Source organism: Pezoporus flaviventris, unplaced genomic scaffold, assembly GCF_033815535.1.
Source record: "Pezoporus flaviventris isolate CSIRO_AGI_PZ_B2104156 unplaced genomic scaffold, CSIRO_AGI_Pfla_v1 ptg000078l, whole genome shotgun sequence".
NCBI classification, from domain to species: Eukaryota; Metazoa; Chordata; class Aves; order Psittaciformes; family Psittacidae; genus Pezoporus; species Pezoporus flaviventris.
In genome coordinates, this window is record NW_026892626.1 from 6,411,761 (window position 1) to 6,439,048 (window position 27,288).

Below are 27,288 nucleotides of genomic sequence, written 5' to 3' on the forward strand. Positions count from 1 at the left end.
ATGCGTGACTTCATCATTAAAAATGGTTAGTATTAAGATGAAGTGACAGATTCAGGCAAATAACGCTTCCAAGCAGGACAGGCGCTATGAAAAGATATCAGCTGATTTTATCTTATTTCCACCATATGGTCTTGTAGTGTGATAGTGATGTTAAATATAAAATCTACTTCTTTTGAGGTATGAAGAAAAGTAATTCTTCACATGTTCATAGGTTTTTCAGAGAACGTTTTCTTTATTCACTGTCATTGTCATTCACTGACTCCTGTGGCTGAACCATACCAGTGGAGTCAAATGTATTTTCTAACAGCACTTTTTATCAGAAGGACAAATTGTAAAGCACCAAGAACTATCTTTTGCTGTTGTGCTTTTCTTTCCTTCAGTACATAATTTTCCAAAGGGTAATTTGCTTGGCTTATCATCCCCTTTTCTCCCTCTGAAGCCGTAGGCAGAAAACAGATGAGAAGTCTCAAGCATGGGAAGAGACTGAATGTATCACATAGGGACCCATCTCAGCAGAGCTCCTTTTACACTTTATATTCTAAAAATTGTGCTGGCAGACAGATAAATCTGGAGCTCCTCGTAAACCAACACAGGGTCTGGAAACATCCATGTTACTGAAATCTAAGTAACTTCACCCAGAAATGAATGATATGCTAAGGCATTACCTAGAGGCATTAAAATAAGAACAACAAATTTGGGGGATTTATTCGGTTGTAATTTATGATTTTATTGTGCTAAGGAAAAGTCAGAGAAGAGAGATCTTAATTTAATAAGAAAACATGCATCTAAATAACATTTTATGTGGCAATCATTTCCTGAAATTATTTTTCTAGAAATATGAAACTGTTTTCTCACTAACTATTATACATTTGATTTGCATGGCTTTAGCTGCTTTATTTTGGTCTCTGTGTCCTATACTCATTTTTTGTAACTATATTAAGACAAACTCTTTCCTAGTTCAGATTCTGTCTTTATAGTATCCTGGGAGGACTACATCTGTCTTCATTATCATTTTTGTATCCTCATCTTTCAAAAGGATTGGGTTGAATAATCTATCAATGACATAAGAAGACATTTCTTGACTGTACAAACCTTAGTTCAGTAACTTCATAGCAGCTGAGTATATACGGCCCTCAGCCATACACACAATCTGCATAAGTTAACATAAATAACCTAAGGCAGATTAAGCGCATGGAGTGATTGATTCAGTGTAACAAACAGGCATTACAATCATGATTTCATTCATTGCAATAGGAATCATGGTTATAATTCACTATTTCCCTTCCATTACTAATAAGAAAAAGCACCTGAGGAACAAAGGTTCTCTGTTTTCTGATTGCTGGTAGGGTTGCCTTCACTGTCCTCTACATATTTTCCAGTTTCTGGTCTTAGAAATCACCTCTTACGTGAAACCTCTCATACATGATTTTATGATGCCTTCATGAAACAAATAATGGAAGAGATGCTGCTACAGCCTTATTCAAAATAAACCAAAGACTGAGAATTAAAGTAGTGCCTTTCAACACTGTAATAACAAAATTTTAACTGTTTCAACTTTTTAGGACTCTTAATTCCAGCTTCTTGTCTTTTCAGTTTCAGCACTTTCTGACACAAACAAGTTACATTATCTGCTTTGGAAAATTAATTGGGGGCATTGGTGGAAAGAACAAAGCTGGAAAACATAAATCGCTATGCACTGGCAAAACACATTTTTTTTCCCCAGAAATCTCACATATATATAAAGCACAGAGTCCAAAATAAGAGGAAGTTTCTGTGAGCCCAAAGAAATGTATTAGGAAAAAACCCATAACCACTGTAGCAGATGTAGTAGCTTCCAGTAATTATCCCTTTTTCCTAAATTTAGAATAAGGTATTGGAAAATCAAGCTTTTTCATTTTGAATCAGTTAGAATGCAGCACTTCAAAATATTTGTTTTAATAAAAGGGAAGAGTTTCTGAATAGTCTCTGCTAATTCTCCTCTACGCTCCCCAAGCATTTTTCTTTTTTGTAATTCTTCTTTTCAAAGAGAAAAAAGCATATAGCTATCTCCTGCTTTCCCAGTAAAGACACCAGCACTGGAGATAAGGACTGAAAGCTAATTCTCCATTAGCTTCATCAGAACTGGAAGGAGAAGAGGGGAAATGTGAAGACAAAGCTATCACACACTAAACTTATGAATTACTTGAGGCAAATGATGCTGGAACTTTAGTTTTACTACCACTATCTACTAGTACTATTTGCAATACCACCAGATATACAGTGACAATGGCTTTTCCTGACAGCAGTATAAAGATGGAGCATCACATTCATGATGTTTTACTATTTGGCAAATGATTTCCAAGAATGCTGAGGTACTAGTTGCTACAGAGTTCAGAAGCAATTAGAGGTATCAAAATCAGATCACCTGCTTCCAGTACTTTGCCAAAGAGAGAAAAAACTCCTACTGCTTCTTTCTCCTTTCTTTTGGCAATATAAGTACTGCTAACTGTGTCCAAAATCTGTCATAAGACTACCTCTACTAGTAGCTTCTGTTTTATTAGGGCATACCATTAGTAGACACTTTGCAAATAAAATAGATAATCCTACAAAGACACAGGTAAAACCAAGATGATTTCGGTTTTTTACATTGATAATTTTTCTTTTTTGTTTTTTAAGAACTTAAAAATAATTATTTTGCACAAAACTCTACCTAGTACCCGGAGAGAAGACTGCAAGAAAGGTCGAAGAACCCCTAAGCTCAAATCCTCCCTCATGGAGGCTGTCCCAACAAAGAAGGTATTGAAGGAGTTTAGTCAGCTTAAAAGAGTAATTGCTTTGCTCCTCAACCAAGCGCTCAATCTTGCTGTGAACTTCGTGGAGAGCCCCCTGAGACAAGCAGGCAATAGCGCACAGCTCCACAGCTACATCCTCCTATAGTGACAGGCTCTGATCTTCATGCAGCTCTCACACCATCAACACCACCATCTCTTGCTTTCCTTCCTCCTGCAACATAGTGTTGAAGCTAAGTTCTTCATGCAACTGAGATCTTTAAACTCTTTACATTTCAGCATTCAGATTTCTCAAACAAATGAAACTCTACTCCATCATTTCAGTTTCAGTAGATTTTTATGGCACATAAATGAATTATACATACAAAGTTGTAAGCAAGCTGCACATTGTAGTATTTCAAGGCATTAGAAATGATGCCACAGATCCTAAAAATTAAGTATTTTCCATGAGCTAATAAACAAGATGCTATCTCAAGGAATTAGTGGAATGCCTTGCTCACGAGTAAAGGAGCCATTAATTATTTATGTAGTACTACATATCTCATGAACACTGATTTCATTTTTAAATGACATGTTTTAAAGCATGTGTGCTGTTCTTAGATTTATAAGAAAACAATGCCTCCAACTATGGCTATAATCAACAATTTTCCTCAGACCTAGCAAAGTGTGCCATACTTGCTGTTTCCCAGTAACTGCGAGGCACAGCTGAAGGCAGCTTCCCATATGAACCACACTACTTTGTTTAGCTTAATGTCCACAAGAAGTTCCAGATTTACTTACATCCCAGGACTCATTGTCTTTTCTAACTTTGTTGACAAACAGTTTCTAAGTAAAGGTCACAGTCAGTATCAGACACCAGTGAACAAGAACAAAAACAGATTGAAGGGAGACTGGATAGAAAGGCGGCTTTTTTTCTGGAGAGGCAAATACTGAGACAGTGCTGCTGAAATAAACAATAGTAAGCAGCAGTTTGGACTAGCTGAAGAAATACATGTTCCCAGCTTTACAGCTGATTTCCAAATTTAAAGCAAAACTATTCAGTTTCAGTTCCAAAACCTTGTAATGCAAGCAAGCAATCATGAAGAAGATTATTTCAGATGAACTATTATTTTACTTCTCTAATAAGCTTTTTTTGAAGTTTAATCAAATAAAAGAAAATGAAAAAGGTAATTTCAATCTTCAACTTTGTATTTTACACTTATATGTGGGTTCTTTCTTTAAAAGGAAAAGCAATATTTTTTCTAACTAAATATTGCTGGAATTTGATGTAAATTTAAAATTATATCTATCATTATAAAAAATAAATGTCCTTTTTTTTATGATTGAAAGTATTTCAGTATGAAATTGTTGTTGTCTGGCTCTAAAGCTGGTCTCCTTCCTAGAGTGAAAAATGAGAAATTGCTACTAAATGAATTGCAAAATAGCACTCAAAGCTTTTTCCATTTTTCTTATCAACAAATGATATTCCAAGTTGTTTGCTTCCTTCTGTTAAGTTGATTCGTTCTCTGTGATCTCTTTATTACCTCTGTAATTTTCCCTGACACCTACTCCCACTGTGACTGAAAACTACCTTCTTATGATTTATTTTCATTGATTAAGGATTTTTTCTGATGAAAATTCCTTTTTGCTTCTTTGATAGGTCAGAGTACATAATCGGTGAGCACAGAAGAAAGCACTGCGAAGCAAATCCAAATTTTACCATTGTATCAGTGAAGTGACTAGCACAAGATCTAATACTCTAAACCAAAGAAACTATTTCAGAATAAAGCTTTATTAATCCAACTGTGAATCAGTACAACAGAAGTATGTATTATTTCTGCACTGATCCATGAATTACAGAAGTTTTAGAATTGTTTTGTGCATCAGAAAGCAGTGCCTTTTTATAAATCATGGGTAGATAGAAAAAATTAAACCTGCCTGATATTTGAACTGAGACCTACCTAAATTAAGACAAAACTTACTAATTGAAAACTGTTGCAGAATCAAGTTGTGTTAGAAACCATATTAACTGGCAAGGTGAATCCTAGATTGCCAAGGATCCGTCTCAGACAGTCATAAGAACAAGGAGAAGATGTGACTTCTTAATGATGCAATGCATGGCTCCCTCTGAAGTCAGATTTAAGGACAGGTCACAAAGGTAATATGTGAGATCTGTCCATCCTAACCGTCAAATCAACGTGCAGAAGAACATAAGAGTGCTGAGCTGACTTCTTGGAACCCAGTTCTGAAACACTGTTCAACCTGACTGCAGTGCAAAACTTACAACAGGAGTTCACAACACTTAAACATCTAATACAGTATCTAAGGATGCTGAAAGTAAGCAGTGCACTTACATGAGAATATAGATATATTACACTTGCAAATTTAATTCTTCTTGCTGAACTTCACTGTAACAACTGAACTATAAAAATTTATATAGCACACACAGAGCACCCACATGTGGCCCCTTAAAGTAAACTAAACTTAAGTTACTTACTGGTCTGAAAGCATTTACTCATTTTTGAAATACTAACAAAGACAGTATTGTTCAATTCAAAACCTATCACATGTAGCTGGTATATATTTTCTTACATAACTTTATGACTTTGTATTAAACTAAGATATCATGTTCGTGACATCATGAAACTAGTAGTAACGCCTGCTGTTATCTAATTACATATTGCACTCTATGTTCAAATTTAAGAATTTATTTTTAAACTAAGTGGAGATGGAAAGAGTCCACACTTTCTTTCTATACAGTATCCATTTTGTAGCTGACACATTCAGATTGGAAGCAGCTCTTGCAGGGCATTCTAAACTTGTTCCCATCATTGTCATGTACAATTACATGGATTAACTCTAAATGAGACCCTGGGAAACACTAGGATAACTTTGGTGGGACACCATTCTTATCCAAAGGTATGTCAGGCAATCTCCAAAACTCATGGTGATAATCCAGTAGTGGTAATAGCTTTGCTTAGTAAATTAGTATTATTTTGCTTATTAAACTACACAAAACACTAAAATGAAAAAAAAAAATCACTTTTACAAAGTAACTTGACTCTCTAGCATCATTTTTATACTCATTTTTAGATCACCTTACTTCTCTGAGGTGATAACGGCCCAGTGTGAATGGTCGAAGTTCCTGTCTTCAGTATCCCTGAAAATTTAGCCCAATGCCTGCCTGCTTAGAGTACTACACTTGTCTAGAAAAAGACATCCCTTCTGGCTTAACAGAACAAAGGCTGCATGAAAAACTGTGGGAACTAGAGAAGGGAACCCTTCTTCTACTGTAAAAAAGTAGGAGGACAGGGTGTTGTGCTGCAGGCTCCCTCACAAGGGGATATCCACAGCAAGAGGTCATGAGCTACTGAACAGGAGTTTAGTGAGGGTGAAGAGAGAGATCACCTTCACTCAAGGACTTAGCAAACCCTTCCTGACCCTTCCTCAGAAAGATCCGGTTGCTCTGAAGAGAGGTAGCAGCATACCTACTTCAAATTGTTTTTGACAAAGTTAAGTTTTTTGACAAGTTTTCTGACATTTGTAAATTTCCCGATTTCTTCACAGCTGAAAATCTTTTGACAGCATTAGGACTTTTAAATATAATATACAGCATGCAAGATCTTTCAGCGTCAGAATTTAGAGCTACAGATTTTGTTTCTATCTTCTTTCCCTCAAAAATACACTTTAAAAAATCTATAATATTATTGAATTTCACAAAACAGAATATTATTGAGTTTCTAAAAATTATTACTACATATTTCTCTCCTTTGTTCCTTAGTTTACTACTTGGTTTTAGCAAATGTAGGTTGCTGCAGTGAAATCTTAAGGTATCATTTAAGCAAATGTATTGATAAACACATGGCCCTGACAGAAGCACCCCACATCTCTATTGTGGAACAGATAGATAACAACTAGAGAAAGTAAAGAAACTGCAATAAAAAAGTAAAAATAAAGATAGAAAAAATACATAACACACACACACCACCCCCCCCCCCCCCCCCCCGCCACTAAGCCTTCAGGTCCAGAGACAACTTTCAGTGGATGATTTGAAGAAAAAGAAGTTAACTTGATCCAACCTCCTTAATAACCAGATGCTTGCAATCATCAAAAATATATCTTTAGCTGAAACAATTTCTCTGTTCCAAAGCATTCCGTTTCTAAGAGCATTTACATAACAATATGTGACATTTGAAATGCTTAAGGCCACCAACCATGGCAGTACAAATTACAGTCATTTTTCAATACTCCATGCAAGGTGCACCACTTCCAGCACTGGGATTGGTCACATTCTGCGCTGGTTTCTGCAGTGAGACACCATCAGCATGCACCACAGTCACAAATAGCTTGTAGCCTTTGGAGACTCATGCTAATAGCTGGATGAGGCTGATCTCCTTACCCGCCGTAGGCTGGAATCGGAGGGGGGGGTGCTGCTGCACGAAATGTGTTGTACACTGTGCGACCTCTGCCTCTTAGATGTGCACCTCTGTAAGCAGCAGCTGCAGTGGCAGCAGGGTAGGGAAATCCTGGCACTGAGAAGAAGAGGAATGAATGTAAAATAGTCAGATCAGTCTAGTGGTTTAAAACAAGGGTAACATAGCAGCATGTTTGCACTTGTATCAAAGCTTGCCTGTAATTGGATGAGGGAGACACCAAATAAGTAAATCAATCTTTTAACCAGAGGTCTTGTCTTTTTACACAAAAACTGTGTGCAAACAGGAGACAGCAAACTGGCGATTTAGATGGCAGTATCATAGGTGGCTCTGATTCTCTTAGAAGACACTATTAAAAATAATGTTGGCTGTTTTAGACAATACTGCTACCAGGAGACTCTTGAGGCCCAAGTCACCCCCCTCAGGCTCAAATTTGTAGTCTTAGAGACAATCCCATCACACAAATGGATCTATCTTCAAAAGTCAGCCCTGCTTTGAGTGGTGACAGATAACCTCCAGTGATGTAAATTATCTGATGACTTTACCAATCAAACAGAGCTTTGTTTTTGTTCAAGAGTTCGTAATTAACCGTGTCTTAATTGTGAACCAAGTGAAAGACAGACAAAGCAAGAGTTTTCTCAAATTTTAGAGGGGTACACTCTTCATAACAGTACCCATTATTCCTTCAAAAGCAAGAGTTGCAGTTTGAAAATACCTATCTTAACTGAGATAATGTTCAGACTCAACAGAAAATTTAAACATAAAGAAAACAACTCAGACATTTTTGCGTCAAAATTGCAACCAATTACCATTCCATGTGAGACTTAAAATACTTTAATTGGAAATTAAACAGTGATACAGTACTACTTAAGAGTGGGTGGTTTTTTTTTTCTGTAAATGTCTGTAAAACATCTCTCTCCGTAAACTTAATTGAAAAGTTAAAAAGAATTAACCATATTTTTTTCTTTACTTTCTCTGTCAGTTTTTTAACCAGTGCTTCACTACTTCATTTCTCCTTTGTACTTATATTGCTGGCCAATGTTAGAACAGGTATTTTTTTTCAGAATTCATCAGTGAGACAGTGAAAATCAAATCCAGCTCTGTTGGCACTCAGTTTACCTCAGTTGTGCTTCACTGTGCTGAAGGTGGTTTTTTTAGTATGTAAATAAAGGATTAAAAAAAAAAAAAAAGTATTGCTTAGCAAAGCCCTAATAAGCAAGTGGAAGCAATAATGTATAAACCAGTCAGATTTTGAAGTCTGAAATACAAATTGATTTCAATCAATTTTTGTCTTTTATCTGGTTTAGCACTGAATTTTAAAAGAAGCCCTAAATTGCAAGATGAAAAATTCACAACTTGTAGCCATATGAAGGAAAAATACTGGATTAATGGTGACTTCTCCATTACTACCTTATTACTGTAGCTTTGGGGACTTGCCAGGTCCTTCTCACTGACAAAAAGGTTATACAGTAATTCTGTAAAGACTTACATGTATGCGATATAACATAAACTAAACTTACAGTGATACAAATAAATTAAAAGTCTTTTAAAAAGTGCAAATATCAGGTTTTTATTCCTCTTTCTGTAAAAAGAATGTGTGTCAAACTCAGAATGACTAACTTACAGAACTCAACATACTACTGCTATCTTTGCAAGCAACTGCATTTAAGAAGCCTTAAAGAAAGTCATAGAAAGATTTATATTTTTTAACATATATATCATGTATTTGAAATTTGAATGCTGTACTTTTGCATATGCAATAACATTGAATAGTGAACAGTATATACAGTAGTGCTAAAATCATGACCTACTGCAGAAGCCATTGTCCTCCTTTCAAGCAGTCTTGCAAACAAGTCAATACAATGTGCATACAAAAGAGTGAAAGATAATTTTCAGCTGACTGAAGATACTAACAAACATTAGAGTAAAAAGATCTACAGGCGATACTGTGGTTCCTCTGCCAGAGTGGTCTGTCCTCCCATACCAACAGATAAATAAATGGTACAATACCCTAATAAAATTTTGTAGATGTAATTTAGCAATACATGTGAAAAATATGAGGGTTGGGCATCACAGTATTACTATTCACTTCTGTCCCTTCAAGAATGTATTTGTGAATGCCACATGCTGGAGACTTCCTGTCTTGGCTTAGACGATGCATGCAACATGCACTTTAAATGGTTGCTAATCATCACCATAATCATATTTATTACTTCTGAAAGAGAAACAAAGAAACGGACTAGAACTTTTCAGCACAGAAAGGAAGTGACTGTGGGAGTTATGACAAAGCTCCACAATTTTGAATAATGGAGTAAATACGGGAATTAAGCCCCCATGGAACGTTCTGACACTGGATGTTATGGATGTTAAAAGTTTAAAAGTTTATATGATTGAAAAGGAGGAACAGTTTCTTTGCAGAAAAACAGTATAAACACATCACCTCTGGTTTACAAAGGCACTCCCAAATTGTGAAAAGCTAACAGAATTTTCAAAGAACTATACACCTACACTAGCTCCAGTCTTACAACCTTTCTTTAGGCATCAAGGTTTTGCTCCTTTCCAAATACAGGGTATTGGACTAGATGAAGAACTAATCTAATCCAGTATGATTATCTTGATTATAAGAGTAATGTTTAGCTGCAGTCTGCCTGCATTAGAAAAAGGACTCCTTTCCACCTAAATGATGATAATTTCCAGAAGTACATTTCTGATAACTTGAAAGTTAATCTGTGCCTTTTAAAAAAAAATTCTGCTAACAGATCAGTGCTGAGAAGAATTTGCTTGAGCAAAAGGCATGGAAAGGACTTGAGAAAAACTAGTATCTGAAACTGTGGATACCTTAAATGCTAATCCTGAAGGCTAGTGCTCTATAGCAAGCTTTAAAAAATTTAGTCTTTAGGGACATTCTTAAACTGCCAAGATTGACAGAAATTTCTCCAACCTAAAAGCCACTGACAAAAGAATTAGTGAAGTCTGACAACCTTTGAGCAGTTTGGACAACTTCTTCGCTACCATGTGTATCTGTAGTTCTCTACATATTAATAGAAAGCACACTTTCACAAGAAAAACAGAAGCTGTGATAAAAACCAAACCAATGCTCAAAGATCTGTTTCAGCAATTAATCCATGGTAATTAACACCTATGTCTGGCAGTATTTAAAGCAACTGTCTGCTTTCAGTGAAACACTCAGGGTCCTAGAAAATCCTTCTACTGCAAAAGTACTGTTTGAAATTAGCACATCAATTCCTCCATGCAGCCACATGTGAAGAGTAGACCTATCTCTTTATTTTCAGAAGAAGTGAGTAAACACAGGTCTAATGAAAACCAACTGGAAATGTGCAGAAGCTGTACGCTGGTCACTGACGACATGCCTCTCTGAAAGCATGAACTCCTAACGTGGAGTGAGCGTTTTTTTTTTCCTTCTAATTGTACTATTCATTCCAGCTTTCACACAGACATATCAAAATATACATTTTGCAATAATCGAGCATTTATCCTAAATCACCTTTACTCTTCATAGTGGACACACCTTGGAAAGAATTACAAGAAGGGCCGCTGACCTTAGATCTTTGACAGTGAATGGCTCTCTACAAAGAACTGTCACTGGAAAAAGCAGCGTCCCCATTAATGAAGGAGAAGAAGAACAGAAAATGTTGTTTAAAAAATATTACATTTTTATGAGAAAGAAGTTTTTCTCTTACGAAAGGAGAAAAAGCTGGAAGACAGAGATTGCAGGAAGAGTCACTTAGCTCCTAACCCAGAACCCATAATCGAAGCTCAGCATTCATGGGAGATGCAAACCAAGACAGTCATTTCTACCATTACCAAAGGATCTGCAACACAAAGAATGTGTTGGAATTAAAAGCTTTAAGTAATATAATTGTTTTGCTATGCTTAGCTTGTGTTGTCGCTTTCATAAAATCATGAAGCATAAAACGTCTACATTAAAGCAAAACACTAAAAAAGCTTGTAGAAGCAATCAGTGAAAGGTAGAGAATGGTCTGGGGTTGTGTCAGGAGAATATAAAACATGATGGAAAAAAAGCCTGACAAATACACAAGTAAGAGTGACATTGCAAGGTCTTATGATCAACTGAGGCCTAAGATTAGAGTTGTATGTTTAACAATTATATCCATTCATAAAGCCTGATTTGGGTCAGCCTAAAAATCAGAGTATGTGAAAAGATGCCTTCTATTTCCAGGTAGTAATATTAAAGATTTAGTTTAGAGGTAAAACTATCAACAAGATCATGTCACCCTAGATTTGAGTTCAGGCAAAACCACCCCAACCCTACTTCAGCCAGGCTGAGAAATCAGATGGTCAGGAGTATGTCATAGTCACCAAATATATTTTGCTACCACTTTTTAATATTCCCACCCCAAAATAACCAGCAGAAGTGGCACCCTGAGAGCACAACTGAAGAATGGACTTCATAAAGACAATTTAATGAAAAGAGCTCTCCTGTCAGGAAGTATTAAGTGCTATTAACCAGCCCCAAGTGTAATGAATATACTAGCCAGGAGGGATAAAGATTTGAATAGCTTACAGTTTGTAGGTCAACCTTTCTTAGTGACTCAGTGCCAAACTGCTGAAACTCAGTCACTAAAAGTGCTGCTATAATGGGGTTGAAAATATATTTGACACTCAGCAGGGAAGCATCAAAGTCCACTTCTAAACAAAAGTACATTAAATTTATCAAAATAATTTGATAACTGGAATTCTTCTGATCTGTGATAGAGAAAAGGCAGATTTCTCCAACTACACACTGACGATATGAGGTGATAAGGTTAAAAAAGAAAAAAAAAGATGACTTTTCTGAAGACTATATATAATCAAATATCAAGCTAAAGAAACAATTTACATTCACATCTAATAGCCCCATCAGTTCTATAGTTATTCATCTATTCAAATATGAATGAGATTACAATGATAACAACAAAAAAAATTGGTTCCTACAGTCAAACTGCAATTTTACTTTTTCAAATTAAAAAGGAAGAGTGAAGACAATATGCTGGGGAAGTGCTTGGCTTTGCTTAACATAATTACCCAAAGGCATACAAATCGTCTTGTACTACAGCCTGAATGAATTTTTTAAAGGAACATCATGCTAGTAAGATTCCTTTTTTCTTCTATTTTTATACTGCGGGACAAAATTTATTTTAAAAATTATTATTACAACAAATATTGTCCCCCAAAGTTCTCTCTTCTGAATACCCTTTGTAAACATGAGAACACTGTCAGGGTATCACCTTCCTCAAACTTCAGTTTAGATCTCAAACATGAAATCTGGTCAGCAACTCGCAACAGCTAAGCAAATAAAAAGGCCTTTGGAATTAAGAGGATTCATGTTCGTGTATCAGTAAAATTAAGGTAACTAGTGATTTTATATAAAAGCAAATAAGAGCATGAAGAAAAAAGGACGACCTTAATCTTTGTGTTCACAGGTTAAATATAATCAATCCTATTTTCTCCCAAAAGATGTAATATAAACGTTGGTTTTATTTAATGAGCATGACGGGAAGGTGCACTTTCTAGGCACCATATCTCAGCATATGCCTTAGAAAACAAACAGTGAAGAAACAATGACAAAGCTTGTGTTCCCAAAAGGAGGAATATAACCTGGTAAAAAATACTTAAGGGTTATACACTGTGTATTAAGGTTTTAAAGCTCTGGGATAGATGGAAGAATAGCAGATGCAAAAAACAACAGGGGGCAGATTTTGTATCAAAGCCATAAAAATATATAGCTATTTTAATGGGCAATTATTCTTTGCATTTGTGCTGTGGTTTGAATTTGTATGAGAGTGCCATATGCCTCAAGAAAGGTATGCCGTCAAAATGGATGAATGAATCCACCTCTCATCACTCCTAAACTCTCCTTCTTTGCACAAAGTAGCAGGTCATCTGCCATCCAGAGTTTTCAGATATTTTATGGTGAAGAATTTTAATGTTACATTATGTTTGAATCAGTTTATAGCTAATTTACTGCAACATGGCTCAACTGTTAGAGAGGCAGGGAGATACATTCACATTATTCACATAGTTCAGAAGGATCCCTTCTGAGGAAACACTTCAGAAGTACTGGACAATAAACTAAAACCAAAGAAGTATAATGGATAACATGCAGAGAAAGGCTAATCAGAATAATCTACATGTTATTATCTGAGATTTCAGGAAGACAATCAGGTGTTTATCCCAATATATGCTGTATAGTGAGTTTTTACTGGACCATCATAGTAATAATTAGCATTATTTGGCATTCTTGAAAAGAATTACAAAAAATGCATTAAAGAGGATGTGTGCATATCTCTTAGTTTAAATACACAGTCCAAAGCATAGTGCAAGTAAAATTTAAGCTCTGTTAGTACAGATTTTCATATAAAAAGGCTTTTAAATGACATATATAGATGGATTCCTAAAATTTCAGGCTAAAAAACTTTTGAGAAAGGTAACAACGTTTAAAAATAGCAAACTGAAAATATATTTTTTTCAACTGCTACTTCTGTGAGATGACTGTTCCTGGGACCTCGTTGTGAATTAACTGAATTCAATGGAAATTTGCCATCTACATCAGATACAGTCACAACTGTTTTGTTGCTTTCCTTCACAATCTATTTGATTTTTTTTAAACACAGACTTAAAATTAGTAGAACAATTATTTTCTTACTACTGTACAGAAATATACGTCAGTATTAAACACTGTTGTTTAGGAATAAATAAATCTGTATTTTGGACAAACCATTACTTATAGGACATTCTCATTTGAAATGCATTAAAAAGGAAAACAAAAAATCTCTAATTAATGTAACAAGTCTAATCACCATTCTCCACATGGAAGAGTAATTTTTCACTGTTCATTTACTCAGTGTAATCTCAAAACTGACATAACAGAAAAGCAATGGCCTATAAATCTGCTCTCATTTGTTTCTTTAATATTTATATTCCATTGAACTACAGCTGCTTGTTGCTGCAGTCTATTACAACATGCAAAACTGTCGATAAAAATATTATGAAAGGCAAGATGTGTTTCTTCATGTCTCTGGGTGCCATTTATTTTGAAAAAAAATAACAATAAATGACTCATGGATTGTCCCTTAGTTTGTGGCACACTGGGTGATTAGTGATTAATTACCATACTTCAAATTGACATGGCACAAGGAAATCGACACAGCTCTGATTAATTAACTTTTTATGTGAGACAGTTACTTACAAAACACTGCACACTGTAATTGAATCCTTTTACCCAACACTACTGCATTAAGTTCTCAGTCAAATCCAAATTAGCACCAAATTTTACATAAAATTGGTGAAATCTGTTATAAGACATACCCTGAAAAATTACATAAATAATTCTAGAAAGAGGACAGACAGCTGCTTTAAGTCACTGTTTGCAACTATTTCGTCCTCAGAAATCTGAAAAATAAGATTTGTTAGATTTTTCCATACCAAACCACAACATGAGCAAATGCACTCAAAACCCACACATAAAATATTTCAGTATAATCTCCTACTTAATGTGCTTATTCTTATGTTAAATTGTAGGAAGACACTTAACTGTTTCAACCATTTATTTGGTTACCTTTACCTTAAATTTTCTTTTCAGATCTAATTGGTCTACTATGACTTGATACTGAATTCACATTTTCTTCATAATTAAGTGCATATGGAATTATTCTTTTTCTCTTTCCTCCTTTATTTCATCTCCTCTAATATACCAATAAACAAACCATCACTGGTTTCTACATATATTGATACCATTATATGCCAGGAACTTAAAATCTTCAGAGAAAAAAAGGTGATGCCAAAGCCTGGAAACTGTCGTGTCAAAAGGATCCTAAACTTTTTCACTGTGAGGGTGACTGAGCACTTGCACGGGTAACAAAGTCTCCCACCTTGGAGATATTCAAAAGCTGGTTGGATGTGATCCTGAGCAGCATGCTAGAGGTTACACTGCTTAAACTGGGGGCAGATGAGGAGACCTCCAGAGGTTCCTTCCAACCTCAGCCATTGTGAGATTCAGTCATTTGGCGATTCTGTGATTATATATCTCATCCTTCTATTAGTGTACTGTATATTCAGCTACCTGAATTCCTCAGACATCAAGGGATTTCTCTTAACAAGCAGGAAAAATGGAGGATATGGAGGGATTTAAAGTAGGTCTTTATTTGAAACTAAATCCTACAAGTTAAGCTTAAAATCACAAGATCAACAACTTTGTATCTCACAGCCAGAGTACATTGAGATGTACAGTCAATTGTTTGTGCCTACCTACTAAAAATGAGTAACACAGCATCTAGAGTGCAAAGTGAAGGAAATCCTGCATCTAGGATTCTACACAAAGAATATTACATACAATAATATGATCATGATGCAAAAAAAACAGTGTAATTCTCGCTATTTAGAGGCATATTGAGATGAGTAGATAAAAACAGTCCTATTGTCCTAACTCATAGGATAGTCGCTACTGCCAGTGACAAATGCTGTATCTCTACTAACAAGAAAGCACTAAGTTAAGACATAAAATGCCCAGCTACCCTTGGTCAAATATTGGTTTTATTATTTGAACTGAAGGGTAAAGATAATTCCCACAATTTACTATTAAAAATGTCATGCACACCTTTCCAATGATCTCCTACCACCCAGGTGTAGGATGGTGTACAAATTAGAAAAAAAGTCAGTGGTACACAATGCAGGATAGGTGTGTCTTTATGATTGAGTGTACTAGATCAGACACACTGCACCATCACTGAACAGATTTGCAGGAGTGAAATGAAACCCATATTTATAGACTCTGGACAACTATGATGTATCTTACTGCTGGTTTATTAGTCACCATTTAAAATACTAGATAGAAGGTAAAAGGACAGGTACTCTGAAAATAGTTACAGAAGGACAATATACAGTGATACAGAACACAAAAATGCTGTAACAAAAATTTCAGGCAGTGCTACCAAAAAAACTCCAAAGAGGTTAATTTAGGGTTTAAAAAGGCTGATATTTAAATCAAGAATATAAATATAAATATAATTTTACTCAATTTTGTTAATTTAGTATTATTGTTGTAACTATCTGGCTTAGAAGTTAGTGAAGTTACCCTGCATTCAAATTCCTGTGATTTTGTTCAAAACAAAGTCTAATACAATAGGACAAACCAATGTTTAAAAACCTAAAGACATTTCAACAACAGATGAATCAATAGTTTTCTCTGGAAGTGACACATGATTTTTCAACCTTTTACACTTCTATACACAGTGGTAGAGGGAGGGGGAATAATGGAAAGCAATCTGTAAACTTCCCTTCATACTTATTATTGATATCTTCTTTATTTTTCATGTAAACCCACTGTATTTAAACATAAGGACAAGCAAGGGCACTTTTCACATTACTTCTGGCTTACTACCAGGTGATTCTCTTTTACCTTATAAATAAGGGCAATTAATTAATTCAGGAAGCACATTAAAAGATAGTTGCATTCCTAAATGTTCAGTAATGAGGTTTTTGTAGCCTTGACATGATACATGTGATTGGCCTTCTCAAAGGCATGGACATTTCACTCTGGGCAGAATTTCTGCACCGTTTCATTCATGAACCTCAGTCCTACAATGGTTAATTTGGCTTAATCACAGAACTGCTTTGCAGGGCTACTCTACTTTTTTCCTACGAAGCAATCAAAAGCAGACAAAACTACATACATGTTAATACAATCTACTAATATATATTTTAATTGTGATGAAGTGACCTGCCATTCCATTTTAAGAGAAAACAGACCAACTAAAAATTAAGTTTGCAGATATCTTTTTACATTTAATTTGGAAATACTGTAACGTAGGCAAATTATTATACCATATGAATGGTATAATAATTCTTTAAGTCTTTAAGTTCTTTAAATATACCATTTATGAACGGTATAATAATTCTTCAAGTCATTCCTGACACACATACCAATGCAAAATAGCAAGCTTACTAAAGTCTCTCCTTTACCAATAACAGTAAAAGCACAAGAAATAGACTAAGAAAAACTACAACAACAAAATCAGAATAAATTAATCATTGATGTCATTAAAATAAAGCATATGTCCATTTGGATTTAATATAGTCAGCCATGTCAGACAACCATATACTAAATGTCAGGAGCACCTACACTTCCAATTGCTTGGAGTCTTGGGATAATACCATCAGAAGACTATAATCATTGCAATATAATTTTCAGGTAATTGCATGTGTGCAGTAGATTAAATCTGACAAAAACCAACCGAATTGAGGTTTCTAAACTGAATGTTTCCACTAATGATTCTGCTCAGAAGCACACTTCAAATCACCTTTCAAAAATTCGTATTTATCCCATGTAATCTTCTTAGCACTGGAAATATTCCAGAATACAACAGAAATGTCAAAGGTCTGACTTCAAACCATTAATGATGCCACACAAAACCAAAACCTGGAATGTCTTCACTGGAACAAAAATAATGAAAATAGTTTCATACAGCATGTTTTAAGTAGTTTACTAATATTCCTAAGGCAAGTAGAATCATAGAATCATAGAATAGTTAGGGTTGGAAAGGACCTTAAGATCATCTAGTTCCAACCCCCCTGCCATGGGCAGGGACACCTCACCACTAAACCATGTCACCCAAGGCTCTGTCCGACCTGGCCTTGAATGCCTCCAGGGATTAAGCATTCATGACTTCCTTTGCCAACCCGTTCCAGTGCCTCACCACCCTCACAGTGAAAAACTTCTTCCATATGCCTAATCTAAACTTCCCCTATTTAAGTCTGAACCCATTACCCCTTGTCCTGCCACTACAGTCCCTAATGAAGAGTTCCTCCCCAGCATCCTTATAGACCCCCTTCAGATACCTACTTCTAAGTGAGGACATTCAACAGACATATTGAATAGACAAGCTTCACTTAATTTTCATTTCTGTAGCACAGTGAGCCCTCGGATGGACTAAATCCTACTATTGGATGTGATAATTATACTTAATATTTATTATACTCCCTATCTATTACAAGCGTACTAACAAAGACCTGACTTATTCCCTACCTATGAATCAGAACAAAACACCTACAGGAAAAAAAATCTTTTAAAAAATACTACATGTGTCTGTCATACATAAGTGTTGATAAGATTTCAACAGAGAACACAAATAAAAAGCAAAATTCCTGTATCATGCAATTAAAACTTTAAGCTTTTGCTAGAGATTAAAACTTTAAGCTTTTGCTAGAGATTTTCCTTCACTCCTGGTATATAACACATCACTTTGGATCAGTGGGATTATTAGGATAATTTAGGAACATTTCTAATGCCTGCTCTGAAGTAATGGAATGTATTTTAGTGATTTGCTTTAAAAGAACTTAAGCATTAAAAATATTTCTTGTCAAAAATATTACAGGACCAAAGGTTTCTAGGGAATTTTCTGAAAGAACTGCCTTCCCACCTTTCAAAAACATCTCATCTTTGCCTTGTTGTTTTCTGGTTGCTCATAAGCTAAAATCCCAGGGCAACATAGTTTATTGTTTTAATATCTGTCTGACGCAAAGCGCAAGTATTCTCTGGTGAGTGCTTATGTGTCATATATACTTCTGTGAAAGGAATATCAAGACAAATAAGATGTTCTAGGACATACCATGTGATTATGAGTTTGGCACTGACTGAATTTTGTTTAAAAATAGTTGAAATGATAAATACAAAAAATATCTACGCTGATATTTTGAGGATAAAACTTGAAGACCATTGGGTTTTAAATGTTTTAATTATAAAGGGTGTATCCTATTTCAGTATGAATAGAGAATGAACACTTAAGTCCATATATAGGACAAAGTGAGAGGAAAAAAATATTCATCACTGAAACAGTTAAAACAGTAAAATTCTCCTCCAATAATACTTAGAACTGTGAACTTACTTTGTATTAATTAAACTCAATGTAATGGCATTTTCTATATTGAAATGAATAACCAGTGATCTGGAAATTCATTTAGACCATTAGGTTAATTACAGAAACTGATGGAAGTTTTATCAGCCAATTACAATTAAGTAACGTGAACAATGTGGGACAGATTTATAAGCATTTGTACCACCTCAATCATTTCTGGATACCACCACCTCTTATGAAATTGTAATCAATATATCAATTAATAAATGGGCCATCAACTTCATTTGCCCTTGGGTATAATAAACTAAATATCTGATTTATGCATTTTCATACTTTTCTTCTTTTAATTCTATCCCTTTATTGCAATATGAAAGATTCCTTAATTTTTAATAAAATATTAAAAATTATGGAAAAAGAGTGCATGTATTTTTGAGCTGATAAGAATGCTTACTGAAGATGAAACAACTGTCACATTTAGAAAATGTCAGCCAAAATTGACATAAGTTTAAAATGTACTCATTGAAGTCAAGGCAAATTCTCTTTTACAGCTATGCAAAACATTTGGGAAATACAGGCATGTTTCTGTGCATCATCTTGAACAAAGACATGCAGCAATTCGCTATTTCACCGTATATGTTAGGTATTTAGTCCAGTGAACTGTCCCATTAATACATGCTCAGAAAAATCTACTAGTAGTTACATACCTGGTAAGTCAAAGCATCTTTATTTGTACTTGGTCCTAAAATAAAGCCTGAAAGTTATGAAGATCAACCTTCTGATCTAGAAAGTGAAAAATATTTAGCTGCCTTTGAACTCCTATTAAAGCTTCTGATTTTTCTCCCATGGGACCTGGGTATGCAGAACTGTGAATTTTTGAAAAATGCGATGCGTGTCTTTAGGCTGGGTTCCTCGTTACACCAGCTAGGGCTTAATGAGCCTGGAAACACTGATTAGTTGTTCCAGTTGTCTACTGGCAGGTGCATCTCCTCTTCCATCCTCTGCCATGAAATGGTTATCAAGGCTATTCAGAGACACACACTACGAAGACAAGAGACAACAAAAGTAACTTGAAAGCAGAGAGGTTTCCACTGTTAGGACATTCAAGCATTGGAACAGATGATCCAGGAAGGTTGTGCAGTCTCCATTGTTAAAGGTGCCCTGCTGCAACCTGGTCCTTCCAACCTGAATTATTCTATGATTCTAAGACTTCATGTCTTCCTTCTTTCCCACGTTTTGGCTCTCATTAACTTTTATTTCATTCACATTTTCAGGCACTTCTATAATATGGAAAAATGAGGAAAATGGCACTAAACAGTTTTAAAATTCCTTGCATAAATTCAGATTCCTCTTTTTGCCTTTTTTAAACCACACATACCCAGCTATATTACTGTCCTTTGTAGAACAGTGATACGGATACTCAGTGACAGAACTTTTTCCATTTTTGAATCTTCCATTTCTCCAGTAGGGTCTTAATATTCTCATGGATCCTATTCACGAGTGGCTTCAATTAGGAAAAGTTGCACATTTTTTCTTGATATGTTTCTTATTTACCAGTAGATACAAAGTTCTTCAGGATTTTAAAATTTCCTGTGGAAGCAACTAGTCTGAAGAAGTGGGGGCAAAAAGAGACTGTGAGTTACGTGCAGCCAAACTGTATGATTTATTACGTTTCAATGAGATATGAGGAGCTTCCAGGAAGCTTCAGTAAGTGCTTACTTATTTGCTGGGACTTGGTGCACTCTAATATTTCTTTTCTGGATATATCTCCTTGAAATAGTGGTCTATATTCTTCACTAAGATAATGATGAAAGATTTAGCTGAAATCCTCGAGATGCCAACACTCTGGGAATCTACAGCAGCCAAGATGAGACTATTAGCTTCCTTATTTTGGTTGTCTCGATAAGGCACATAATATGTCCTACCAAGGGATGTGAACATTTTTGTATGCTGAAACTATGCTTTTTGCATAACAAATAATCTATTCCAGAATAGATGTGCAAATGAAAAACTGATCCAGGTCCCATCTTCTGTTTCAGCATAAGAGAACGGATGAGGCATGAGAGACTATTGCTACTGATTTGTTCCATTGCTTGCAGAAGAAACAGCTCATTTCTTTTTGTATTATGCAAAGGGGCAGAAGCAATGGAAGGAAGCAGAGCCATGTTTCCACCTCCTGCCATATTCAGAGGTATAAGTGATTACTGTACTAGGAAATGTACAATGTGATACATTACATACATTCTGGGGAAATAAAATGCCAGGAAGGAAAGAGTAGCCCTAAGAAACGCATTCTTCTTTCTGGCTAGACAAAAAAAATGGGGTAAAAGTGTTCAGAGACTACTAGTGACCAACACAAAAGTCAGAAAGCTAAGTGTGAAAAAAAGCTAGCCAAATCAAGAAAAATATATTTTACTACCATATGTCAGTTTTTGAATATAACTTGGGACCAAGAGATGAACAGTCAAGGCAAAGGCAGCATTTCTAAAAGTGGGGATGATCCCCTTCCAAATATCTGAAAATTCCTAAGTGCCATTAGCATTTAATGAACTCCAAGCCTCTCACATGCCTTTAGAAATATCAGCTCTTTCCATTCTGTTAAAAAATTGTAATTTTAAAACCTCTTCATTCTTACATCATATGCTGTTCTAAAATATTACACAGTTATAATACCAGTGGTAACAGTATTCAAAATTATTCAGAGATGGAAGGCTGAAATATTGTTGTCTATATGGAATGATAACAGTAAAAGTATTAGTCTCCTAGACTTTAATGTTAACTTATCAGTTATCATTTCAATATTATAAATGTGCATAAAAACTAGAATATAGAGGGTCTATAAAATAATAAAAGAAAGAAAATGAGACAAAACTCAAGCTTTGTTTCTATTCGCTTCTTAGTAGAATTTCCTACAGAAATAGAACTATTCTACATCTTTATTGAAAATCTTGTAATAAGGAGAAATAAAAAAAAAATTACAATCATTAGTAACCAGGGTAATTTTGTATTATTAGGAGTTGTGACCCTGTGGGGGAAACTACATTTTGGCAATATAAAGTACTATACATAATAAAAGAAAAATCATGACTTCCAGACACACAGGTTCAACAAAAGTGTAATGATTTCTACTGCAAGGGCTACTAGCAATCTCTGTTATCAAACTGTATATTACACATTGCCACGTGGGAGGCAGATAGGTAAAGTCTGTTTACTTATGTATTTGGCATAATTGAAAACAAACAGGTGTTTGTTAGGATATCGTTCTTCAAGGAGCACCACTGCAAAATAAGACTTTTCAAAGGGATTGACTCATGAGACATAATGGAAACAGTGAAGTATGGAGCTTAGCTAGCTATATATGACTATCTAGGGAATTAGTAACAGTGGAAATACTGTATGATGTAAACAGCAATCCCTGAAATAAATTCCCTAGGCTAGAATTCAGAGAGCTGAGAGAAACAGGGTAAACTCAAAAAAAAAAAAAAAAAAAAAAAAAGGCTTTATTTAGAGTACCTCCCAGAAAACAAATACTGCCTCATTCCCCCAGAAGCAGCTCCCTAACAGTGACATGAATGAACTGCTTGGATAATTTTTTAAGAAATGACTTTCAGTCAAAGATTGCTATTTCATTGAAAAGGGAATATTGATTTAAACAGTATTTCATTGTTACTATAAGGATTAAAAACAAAACACTGCTTGGGAAACATGACATAGGACAAAATATTCTTGGCGCACCTGGAACCAAATGCAGTTTAAACCGATAATTTCATTTCCAATTTAAAACACTTCATATGTTTTGTTAGTTCACTATGTATTTGTAGACTCTTGATTTGAAAATAGATTCCACATTTGTATTATAGAAGCAACAGCTCTAGGGATGATATTCATATCCTTTAACGTAAGAGAGTTACATCACAGTATAGAGGACCTCTATGGAACTCTTTTATCCTCATTTCTGGTTTTAATGCATAAAATCAATTAATCATTTTAGTAGATTAGATAAGCTTTAAATGAGTAAAACTGCATTCTAGACTGAGTGCAATCTTCATAAAGAGCATATGCATTAATGTTGTTAATTCAGACAATGTAAAATACTTTCTTTACAGAGGACAGCTATGAACACAGAGCAAATGCTACTGTTCACCCTACTTTAGCAAGCAGCAATTATTACTATTTCATTCAGCCACAGGCTCCTCATCTGATTATATTTCAGAATGGGCATCAGTGGTGCCACCAATACTATGTAAAACACTGATAACAAACAGTTCTGCTTCTGTCTCAGAATTTTAGAGGATGCATTCCTACCCTAAAGTTTTGTACAGGAAAATGGCTGATGGCAGTATTTATTGTTTCAGCTTGTCTTTGCTATTTTTATTAGGCTACCATTTTACAATTTAAAATACCCACTTGTACACAGTTTTTATCTTTTGTGAAAAAGACTTCATGTCTATTTGCTTCCTGACACAATCAAATGACAGCATAAGACTTCTTGTTTTTTAAATCACAGTTGTGACCAGGATAGAAAAGCAAACACAACTTCATCTTCTACACAAAATACAGAGTGCGCAACAGTACTGGATTCCAAAATAAACCCCATTGTGACTGCAGAAATTTTGACTGTTTCTGTAGAACATTGTACTATAGGTATTATTTTAATTATTATTTTAAAATCTACTTTGAGGATAAATAAGCAACTAAAACCACTGAATTATCTGTTGACATTACTTACATATGCTTATAAACACATTTACCTTAACAACAGCTATTGGGGAAGTTTACATTTTTAGGGGGCTTAATTCACATTAATTCACTTTTGTCACGAAACAAAACAAAACAAAACCAAAACAAAACAAAAAAGAGCCGTAACACTAGCTTACTTGTGGATGTGTATACTAGTGAACTGGGGGCACTGTACACGGGAGATCCCTCCTGGTTTGCCTGGCACAGCAGCACCCTGCCTACAAGAAAGAGAGAGAGAGTGGTATCTGGTTTTGGAACACTCATACTAAACCTCAATTTTTATCTCAAAACAGAAATAAAGTCAGAACCAGAGCAGTGCAGTGAAGCTGGGGCACATTTATCCTTTGACTTCAAAGCAGAAAGAGCCCCAAAGAACACGCAAAATCTTACATTGGAAAAAGCAAAACACAGACATCTCCCCAAATATGAACACCCTTTTATATCAGAGGGGGAAGCTGGCACAGGCTTACAGCACCCACCAGCCTCCCCCCAGCTGCTCTCCCAGTCTCTGCCCTGGTTCTCCCAGACAGAAGCTGCCTCAGTATCTCTGCAGCTAACAAGAGTCACCAGCCCTCCCCACACCACCCGGCTCCCTCTCCCTACCCTTGCCTGAAATGAAAGGCCACTAGAGAAAACACAGCAGATAAACCAGACCACAAAGCTCCCATGTACAGATGTTAGGCTGAGTACAATCTCAGTTATGCTGCTTAAATTAACACTGGTGCAAGCAATTACTAACACAGGTGAAGATTTCAGTGATTTTGCCTGAACGAGAAATACATAAACATAAGATACTTTCCAGTAGATAAACTGGATTCAAACTTTTTTTTTTTGAAAAAAAGTAATAACCAGGTCAATTTAAAACAACACTTTTGCAACGCATGCTCATTTTGAACAAATGAAAGATGTATTGGCTTACTTCCAGTGCTTTCTGCTTTTTGTTTTTTAATGAAACTAAATAAAATGCCATGTATTTCAACATCTTCCTTAAAATTATATTTTAGCAGTCTTAGCTGAATATGGCTAGAGGAAGAAACAACTATACTTTCATACTAAGAAAAACACTTCTGCACTTCTGGAATACAGGCCAGCAGGAAAAGCAGGTTTAGCAGATACAGGTATATATACCTGCAACTGGGTTAGCAGATACAGGTATATATAGACCTGTATACACACACAAAGAATTATATATACACATACACAGACATTACTTCAAGCTGTCAGGATTTGTGACTCATGCAATTTCAAAAATATCAAATTTACATGACTTTAGAAGTTGTACATTGAAACAAGAAATGTAACTTAACAGAGTTGAATCAAATATGTTTGGAAGGAAAAAATTAATTACAAATGGCAGGCATCTTTTCTATGTAGTATTACAAGAGCAATTTTAACTTACATTCAGCTACCAGAGTTCTTTCAAAAAATAATATATATATAAAAAAAAAATCTGTCATTAACCAGTTCTTTGATTACTGCTTGCAGCTGCCATCTGAAGTAGAAATACAGGAAAAGCAAAGGAAAATAACTCATGTAATTTATGCAATTTAGCTGTGAGCACTGGAAATGTCATGAAGTATTATGCTTCTAGCCTTCCCAGACAATAGCCTAATAACTAAGAGGATTTGGAGATGCTAGGGTTTTTTTTTCCATCCATCCACTACTAATCTGAAAGATAAACCAAACTAAAACATTTTGGTTTCTTCCTTACTGTAAGACAGCACATAGCCAACTATATTGATAACATCAATATCTATCTCTCGGCCTTCCCCAAAAATCCACAACTGGAAGCTGTTAAATGAACGTATACCTACTGAGATCCTAAGAGCAAGCACTACTTTCAGGCTAATGATGAACAGGACCTATCAACACACTCGCTTGACACTAGGAAGGTGTACATCAGAATATGGATGTATTTTAACATCATAGATGCTTTAAAACTTGTTATTACAGACGCCTGAAAATGAGTGAGCTGAAGACAGAGAGGCACTCATCCAGCAAAGCCAAATGCACAAAGGAATCATTAATATCAGTAGTTTTCATTAGTTTTTAAGATTAATGTAATTATAACATCTTCAAGTAGGTTTACTAAATATATAAAGGTTTTTAGAAATTTAGGATTATAATTTATATTCTTCCACATATATTCCAGATGACACTTTGCTTGTTCCATGATCCACAGACCATTCCTTTTTTTTTGCAGCTAACATTCTTATATTTTTTCTGATTTCATGTCATACAAATCTAATTTTCCTTACTCTAGTCTTCTAATTTCTAATGAAAGTACTTCAAAACAGATGCTTTTTCATCCATGCTACTAGAGTGTATTTAATCTGTGGCACAGAGCTAACTGTATTTTGAAAATATGCTTTCAAATTTGTACATAAAATTAATACTAAGACCTAAACCACTATTATTAGGTTTTGTTGTAGAAAAATATTGACCTTTTTAATCTATTTTTGTGACAAAAGATTATTTCTGCTGCATCCAATCTCAGTATTTAAAATATTTAAATTCTAATTAATACAACTAGGGAATGATTCAATTATTTAAAATAAGATCTTCCAGATAAACTCAGAACATTGAAACAGTTTATAAATGCCCTAATGGGAAAAAAAAAAGCCCCAAACCAAACCTTACTCTTTTTTCTCCTAGAATACTAAATTCTAGCATGACCGAATATAGGTGTTTTCATTTCTTTTTTTTTGTTATGGTTTTGTTTTTAAGAAAGTGGATTTTAATTTAAATTTCTTAATATTTCTGTTCAAACTGCAATTTAATAATATCATGGAGCTGATGAACTTCAAACACTTACAGTCATCCAGTCTTTAATTCCACAATGCCTTCTGCACCAGCATATTTAAGGCTGGTATTTCCTTATTAAGAACAATCAGCATGACTTTTTGCTTTTCTCTAATATAAGTATCTGTCTGGTCACAGCAGACCCATCACCAGTGCTACTGGATTTTGGGATCATCAGCAGAAACCCCTTCCCAACTTACTCCATCAGAAGGATCAGAAAAATACCAGCTTATGTTTCTGAAGCATGTGTTCACTATGGGCACACAGGAGAGTTTTAGACAGGCCAAGGGCAGAAGGGAAACCCAGCTCTGCTGGGTCCACAGTGGCAGAGCAAACATAGCACAGGATGCAGTGCTGTTGCTGAGCACTGCTGTATCTTGGCAGAGATCCCCCCAGACAGATGCACTGCTCACCCTTGCTATACAGGCTGCCAACCTGGACAAAAACTACTTTTCAGAAATAAAAATATTCCCACTCATACTTCTCTTCCCCCTGTTTTCTCTAATAGTCCATGATTAAGAATATACTGTTTGATTAGGCCCTTTGTTGAAGCACTATAGTTATTTTGAGGAAATAATTACTCTAAAAATATTCAGAAGAAAATTATATGAAGCCGTTGCTTTCAGAATAGTAAAAAATTACATTCCTAATGGTTCCAAGATATCTGACTAAAAGGACTTTCCTGATCATTTTTTC

General features: G+C 35.2%; 1 protein-coding gene across 39 annotated transcripts in view; it reads right to left on the reverse strand.

The window, feature by feature from the left end:
- RBFOX1 (RNA binding fox-1 homolog 1) overlaps positions 1-27,288 on the reverse strand; it is a 1,284,179-nt gene that overhangs the window by 43,460 nt on the left and 1,213,431 nt on the right. For 32 of the 39 annotated variants that reach the window (XM_061473744.1, XM_061473746.1, XM_061473742.1 and 29 more), the window contains 2 exons: positions 23,928-24,008; positions 7,147-7,279 (listed from right to left, as the gene is read on the reverse strand). In XM_061473744.1, coding sequence (XP_061329728.1) covers positions 7,147-7,279; positions 23,928-24,008 — 214 coding nt within the window. The remainder of the gene's footprint in view (positions 1-7,146; positions 7,280-23,927; positions 24,009-27,288) is intronic. The other 7 variants (XM_061473743.1, XM_061473748.1, XM_061473741.1 and 4 more) reach the window with 1 other exon arrangement.